Source organism: Cydia strobilella, chromosome 1, assembly GCF_947568885.1.
Source record: "Cydia strobilella chromosome 1, ilCydStro3.1, whole genome shotgun sequence".
NCBI lineage: Eukaryota > Metazoa > Arthropoda > Insecta > Lepidoptera > Tortricidae > Cydia > Cydia strobilella.
The window spans coordinates 8,258,074-8,266,031 of record NC_086041.1 but is presented as its reverse complement, the minus strand read 5'-3'; the positions used below and the strand labels follow the sequence as shown (position 1 = coordinate 8,266,031).

The 7,958-nt window shown below is 36.6% G+C and overlaps 1 protein-coding gene across 1 annotated transcript; it reads left to right on the top strand.

Moving 5' to 3' along the window:
• Positions 1 to 389: 389 nt before the first annotated feature.
• LOC134756250 (larval cuticle protein A2B-like) lies at positions 390 to 5,313 on the top strand. Its single transcript, XM_063693081.1, has 2 exons — positions 390 to 467; positions 4,795 to 5,313. The coding sequence occupies exons 1-2, from the start codon at positions 456 to 458 to the stop codon at positions 5,218 to 5,220; spliced, it is 438 nt and encodes a 145-aa protein (XP_063549151.1). The 5' UTR covers positions 390 to 455; the 3' UTR covers positions 5,221 to 5,313.
• Positions 5,314 to 7,958: the final 2,645 nt, after the last annotated feature.

The window sequence follows — 7,958 nt, the reverse complement described above, 5'->3', positions numbered from 1 at the left end:
TAGCTTTTACGAAGGCAATTGCCATCGCCATCAGACCTCCCAACCTCTGTGCTAGGCCGTGGATGGACAGACGGACTGACAGGCCGATGGATATTATGAAACTCGGCCCGATTCGAACAATGTTTATAAGAAGTCACAGAAGTACGATACCGATCTCTCAGTGACATTTCTTCAACCAAAAAACGTCGCTGTGACTTCTACGAAACCCAAAAATTAAGTATAAGTATTACGTACTTATTTACATTCCTAAATTTCGCCGCGATGAGTGAAGAAAGCATTTCGGAAGCGGAGCATGTAGCGAGTATCGCAAGAGTATCGTAACACGGGAGTCCACAATGAGCCCTATCGTATGGAGATCACGTCCCGAGTTACGTTGTGTCCGATATATAACGCGGCGGGGCCCGGGGGCTGGCACAGTTCGTTTGGAACCTGCACATCTACCCACGCCAACAAACATGGACGCCAAGGTGAGTCGACATTTGTTTGTAGGGATTTTTCGGGATAACCTTCATTGCAGCATTTTATCCAGGAAACAATATAAACCTAAGCCAGTTTTTGTAATTGTTGATTTTTGTCAGACTTTAATTGTCTTTCACAAACTTCTTTCTTTAATGGCTTACTTTAGGATGAAAGAAGGATGAAAGTTAGTAAAGCCCGACCAGAAATATATGATCATTGTCAAGAGGGCGCTGTTATTCTCATGTATGTGGTGACAGTTCAATTTAGTATGAAAAATTTAGTTCCAATGAAATTCCGCAACATGGCGCGTGATCATGTATTCCTGGTCAGGCTTTACTTAAAGCTACTTTACGTTAGTAAATACTTTTTACAGTACATATGGTGCTACTTTACCACACTAGTGCGATAATTAGCACATTACGTAACTATGTCGAAAATTCAAAGTGCCATATGATATGTACTGTAAAACGTTGTACTATGGCTACGGGTTTTTTAAAGAAATTTCATTCACGTTTCCATTAAAAATAGTTATTTGTGCAACAAGAGAGGAAAGTTGGTTTTTCTTGCGAGTGTTTATTTGGAGTCCCGAGAAAGCGAAAGATTCTAAGTCAGAATCTTGAGCGTAGCGAGGGACCCAAAAACACGAGATGTAAAATAACTTTTTCTCGTGTTGCACATATAATTTTTCACCTCAGTAGTGAGAACATATTAATAATAATATGTAAAAAAAACGAATTTGTAATAGAAGTATAAAGTGGCAGTTCACGGCCTTCACTAAATTAAAAAGCTACTTTCTTTAACTCCCAGGAGTGAGGAAAGTTGCACTTTCGTCACTCCAGGTAGTGACGTAAGTAGGCTTGTTCGAGCTGCTGAGGTGAAAAATTAATTGTTAAAAATTGTGTAATACACGGAACCCTTGGAACGCGAGTCCGAATCGCACTTGACCGGTTTTTAATAAAATGTAGGTTTAACATACATTTAGCGATTAGTTATTTAACTTTAATCATCTGCAGTTTAAATAATCAAGCTGTCAAGATTGATTCTGTGCAATCGCAGCTTTTGTGTACCGGTTGTCGCGACGCAACTGATGGATCCTTCAATTGCACGCACGACGCCTGTCCATGCTTCTTGACGTTGACCAACCGATTTGTATCTGGATTGTGACATCTGATACTATAGCTCTTTTCTCTTTTCAATCTATCAACGTTTTCGGATACGTTGATCTAAAGGGGCCCACTGATTATCAGTCCGCCGGACGATATCAGCCTGTCAGTTAAAACAAACATTTTACAGTTCCGAACAACTGCAGGCCAATATCGTCCGGCAGACTGGTAATCAGTGGGCTCCTTAAGAGTAAACTACATTTATAATTAATATCCTTTTCTCTTACACAAATTTACCTAAAAACCTGTTTTACTCGTTTCATTCTCTATAAAACTTCGGTGCTCTCTTAGTGTGCATCTGGATCTAGTATGTCTTAATTATTTTAATTTCATTAAGATATCAGGAATCTAAAATAATTTTGCAATCGGTCGTGGCCGCAATCGATCATTATATGCATATCGTATGGTAATGACGTGCCCACAAGCGTTGCAGTGGTGAGCATAACATAGAACTGTTAGTGCAATAATAATTTTTCAACGTTAAAGGACTTAGGAGACGAACTTATAACTAATTTACATCTGATGAAATTTGGACGAAATTACATACGACTTATGCCCATAAATTTATCAAATTACCAACTCTATGTAGTTCATGGGCATAAGTCGTATGTAATTGTAAACAATAGTAGATTGTTAACCAAGGGTTGAAAGGCACCCATTTCCGTCGAGGTAGTTTGGTGCACCATATGTAGTGTAAAATTAGAACAATTACCAATTTTTCCAGGCGGGGAAATAAAGACACCATTTTTCAATTTTGTTTCCACCTAGTTGCTCATGGGACGGGGAGTACGGGGACGCAGAGGAGTACACCACTTTTCTGCACTAGAGCAGAAACGTATCACTTTCTGCGCGCACTTTTTAGAACCACAACGACCCACTTTCAGAGCAAATTTAATTTGCACGTGAAATAAGTTATTTCAAATAACGGAGTTTTCTAGGGATTCACAGGAACGGCATACCTATTTATATTTAATTAAAATTCCACAATTTCTCACTTATTTAACTAATCGGGATTATTCCATTAAATTTCTGTCTCTTTGTATCTCGAATTTTAAAATATTGCGCTTTAATAGCTTATCAGTAAATTTGGCAGACATTATACTTAAGTATTATAAACAAACTTTCCATAACAGCATATTTGATATTCAATGGACGAACTAACATCATTAGGGGTGAACAGGAGCACATAGTTGTCGCAACGAGTGGATGTTAGAAGCGTTACGCATATTACGCATACCGCATACCGATGTTCATTAAAATGGATACAAACCTATATTCGCATAAGGGAGGTTTCGCAACGTGGTCGATATGCAATTGATTGAATATTATAATGAAAAGGGAAGTTCTATTTGACATTTACATTTATGTTATGTGTACTGTAAGTATATAATATTTGCCAGTTTGGTACAAAAATTTAAGCCGAAATTATAGGTCTATGTATACCTACACTACCGCTCAAAAGTATTTAGGCACCCGCAATTTTCACCATACAATTGTATACAAAAATTATTTTCCCCTCACTAGCTCGTATAGTTGTCTTTTATCCTTTAAAACAAGCGGGGAAAAACGCATTTTATCCACTAGTGGGGAAAGTAATTTGACCTTGGATGGAGCGTGTTTAAGTAACTTGACAGATAACAAAACGTAAAACGCTCATAAGAAAGGTTCGTTCGATATTAATTATCATTAAACAAATGGTTTGAGAATCTAACAAAAAACACCAAAAGCTTTATTTAATGATTTTATGTCATAAACCTTAAAGTTCCATAAGAAACATTTGTTTTTTATTTAATAATGACGTTAAATATAATTCTGAACGCACAAGTTGAGTCGATGCAATTTCAAAACGCATCATTGACATTTCATACGTCAGAAATGTCAACATTGTCAACAATTTTTTTACTTAAAACTTCTCACGTAAAAATACAGAATTTTATTATAATATCGTAAAAAAAATGAGTGATTCCAGTGATGAAGATGATTTAACGCGTGTGGATGTTGCACTTTCCTCGCTATAGTGAGGTGAAAAGTTTTGTGTTACACACGGGTGCAAATGTATTTTACTTATCGTGTGTTGAAACAAAGGTAGTGAAACAAAGTAGGTTTTTTATTTAGTGAAGGCCATGAACTGCCACTTCATACTTCTATTACAAATTGGTGTTTTTTTTTTTTGTATTATTCTGTGTAATTCGAAATACATTTTAACCTTTAATATATTATGTTCTCACTACTGAGGTGAAAAATTATATGTGCAACACGAGAGCAAAGTTATTTTACATCTCGTGTTTTTGAGTCCCTCGCTATGCTCAATAAACATTCGCAAGAAAAACAAACTTTCCTCTCTTGTTGCACAAATAACTATTGTTGTCAGTTTACCGATCACCAAAGTTTGATAATATCCATTACATTACTCATCATGAAAGTAGATATATGATCGTGAACCAGCCGCAATGCGCGAAGCTATTGTACACCGCTTGGTATATCAATTGGTGTTTGGAAACACAATAGATAGCCGTCTACATGTTGTGACACATTGATAAATCACACGACACTTTTGTGTACAATATCAATTAGTTTCAAATGGTTTTCTACGGGACACAAAATTACCGGTTTTATTACCGGAAGAAAACAAAGTAGGTATACAATAATTATGATTAAAACTGGATTTTGAAGTTTTATTGCTCCAGTTTTATTTTTGATTCCTTAGCGTCCGGTTGTCCGGTTGCCTGTTCGTTTAAGTCGGTCAAGGCAATCTATTTTAGTTTATATTAGATATGGTTCGGTATAAATTTACTTTATGCAATTCTTCAAAAGAGAAGTGTGGGAGGTCGTGCAGCTGTTTTATGCGATAAACGCAGCGTTGAACGCATGCTATCAACGGAATGTATTGTAGGAAAAATGACATTTTACATTAGCTAATCTAATGACACTATAGTATTGTTTTACGGGCATTTTTATTTTTCATACATTCCGTTAACAAATACGTTCAACGCTGCGTCTATCGCATAAAACAACCGCGCACTTTAATCACGTTCACATTAGGCTTCTAAACCATCTGGCCACCTAAAATTTGTCTGTATTTTAAAAGAGCTGGAAGACTGAAGTAAATCGTGATAAACGATCTGACCTAGATATTGGATAACAAATATTAATACGCCTAATTTATTTACAGATTGTAGTATTGATCTGCGTGCTGGGTGCCGCGGCTGCGAGCGTGGTAGTACCAGCACCGCTAGCCCCAATAGCCCGGTTCGACCCTCTGCCACAGTACTCGTACGGCTACGACGTTCAGGACGCGCTCACCGGCGACTACAAAGGCCACCAGGAGCAAAGGAACGGGGATCTCGTGACTGGATCATATACTGTAGTCGACCCCGACGGCACAAGGAGGATAGTCGACTACACCGCGGACCCTCTGAACGGCTTCAACGCGGTGGTGCGCCGTGAGCCGCTAGTGGCGCCCGCTCGGGTGGTAGCCCCGGCCCCCGTGTTTGCCCCCGCGCCCGCACCGTACCTAGCACGAGCGCCGGTGTTCGCGCCCGCACCTGCGTCTGCGCCGCTGTTCGCCCCCAGACTACCCAGCCCGTACTTCTTGTAGATAAAATATTACGATCTTGTTGTTTTTGTACTGAATAGTTAAGTATTTTTGTAATTGTTATTTATGTTATTAAATTAATTATAACTGACTGAATTGTGAAATTTAGAAGTGTTTGCTATTTGTATGAAACACTCACCTTTTTAGGATTCCGTATAGTAGTTGACTATCACAAGCCACAATTTAAAAGCGTCAACACCCCGTCAAATCGAGTGCGAATCAGTACCTATGTAACCAGTATTGTAACTATTTGGCTTGGCACCGACTTCAAATGTATCAGTTGCTAGCGCATATAAAACGGGATTATATATTATTTAATCCTTTTTGAAGTCGCTTCTACTTTTTTTTAAAGGTTAATTTTATTTTTCCATTTTTAGGGTTCCGTAGCCAAATGGCAAAAACGGAACCCTTATGGATTCGTCATGTTTGTCTGTCTGTCTGTCTGTCCGTCCGTATGTCACAGCCACTTTTTTTCGAAACTATACTGTTGAAACTTGGTAAGTAGATTGTACCTATTCTGTGAACCGCATTAGGATTTTCACACAAAAATAGAAAAAAAAAACAATAAATTTTGGGGGTTCCCCATACTTGAAACTGAAACTCAAAAATCTTTTTTTCATCAAACCCACACGTGTGGGATATCTATGGATAGGTCTTCAAAAATTATATTAAAGTTTCTAATATCATTTTTTAGGGTTCCGTACCTCAAAAGCAAAATACGGATTCTGAGTATAATATGTTTTGAAAAGATGTGTCCCGCCGAGTTTGTTGCCGGTCCCATATTGGGATACCCTCCTACAATTTAGGAGGGAATTAAATCTTCTCGGGTCCGAGGTGTAGGGTTGGAGCCGGCGTAGTTTTTATCGCGTATATCTTATCTTTACTTGAAAATAATTGTAGTGTATAACTAGCCTTATGAACCTATTTTGCATGTACAACCAGCCTTAAAGTTTATAGTCTATGATGGTTCATTATTTTTAGTATGTGGGTATTTTTGCACTTTGTAGTTTTTCCTCAGTCACCCGTTGACCACGAACGCTGTAAAGGGTTCGAAACGTCGGGATGTAGTAGTAGTAGTAGTAGTAGTAATCACTTTATTGTACACAACACAGGTTTACAAAAATAATGATGTATTATAATGATATGAGTAACTATCGCGGTAACCGAAGACAATATACATATAACAAATAATTGATGAAGGACAAATAATTTAAAACTATAACAGGTAAATTATTTAATAAATGGGTAGCATGCGGGTACAATTTCAAAATAAAAGCATGCTTCCCTATTGTAAATAAATACATTATTATGCCTCCAACATACGCATTTACGATTATCTGGGAACCTAATAAGAACTTCATCTTATAAAAAAATAGGTAAGTTTTCACATCAACACAGTTGAAAAACGAGAAACGTGGAATCAACGTAAGAAATACTTGGAATATAGCACACAAACCTTACTATTAATCCTTTACTAAGATTCAAAGATTCAAAGATTTATTTGTTCAACATAGGTAAGTTACAAGATGTTAAATACATTCAGTATCACTATATCGTGCCTATTGGCATACAAATTCAATAAAAATACACGCTAATCATAATATCACAGAAAAACAATAATAGTCAAAACAGGGTTATGTCATGCAGTAAATCTTAATTAGGTAATTCAGTCAAAAATTCTATAATAGAGTAATATGCTTTCTCGGTAAGAAAAGCTTTTAGGTTTTTTTTTAAAACATTATCCTTGTCTTTACATGCAATTATATTCGCCGGTAACTTGTTATATATTTTGTGAGCCATTCCAAGTATGCTTTTTTGTAAAAGTGCCGTTTTATTTGGTACTTTTTGCAGACTTTAGTTTGTTTTGAAGGCGAACGCTTTTAAACTTACTAAATAGGCTGTGGTTTGTATTTACAAAATTGGGCGTTTCGTATATATACAAACATGGCAATGTAAGAATTTTGAGACTCTTGAAAAATGGTTTACATGGCTCACTTTCTTGGACACCGCAAATTGTTCGTATGCATTTCTTCTGAGCCTTAAATACAAATTCTTTATTGGTGGAGTTTCCCCAAAAAAGGATACCATATCTTAAATTAGATGTGACATAAGCATGATAGGCGGTTAAAAGTGTCGATTCGTTTGCGATTTTTTTCAAATTGTACAACGCGTATGAATATTTACTTAATTTATTACATATATTGTCAGTTTGTGTTTTCCATGTCAACTTATTATCTATACTTAATCCTAGAAATTTCGTTATGTCCGTTTCATTCACTTTATGTCCCTTATAAACTATGTTTAAACTAGTAGATTTGGTTCTTTGCTTAAATGTCATAATATTTGTTTTGTCCAGGTTTATTCTAAGATTATTGTTATCAAGCCATTCTATAATAGTTTCTAAGGTATTATTTATGTCAGTTTCATATGATTCTATATTTTGTCCAGAAAAAATAATGGTGCTATCATCTGCAAAGAGAACCATCGGGTGTACCGTAGCTTTAGGCATATCGTTAATGTAAATTAAAAACAATAGTGGGCCCAACACACTTCCCTGGGGTACCCCATAACAAATACTCCTAAAGTTAGATGAGTAGGTTTCCTCTTTTTTCGTACTGGGAGATATTCTTTTGATTTGTGTAATTTGTTTCCTATCTCTCAGGTAAGAACGGATTAGACTGAAAACATTACCGCGAATTCCATAAGCATGTAGTTTGTCTAAGAGAATATTATGGTCAACA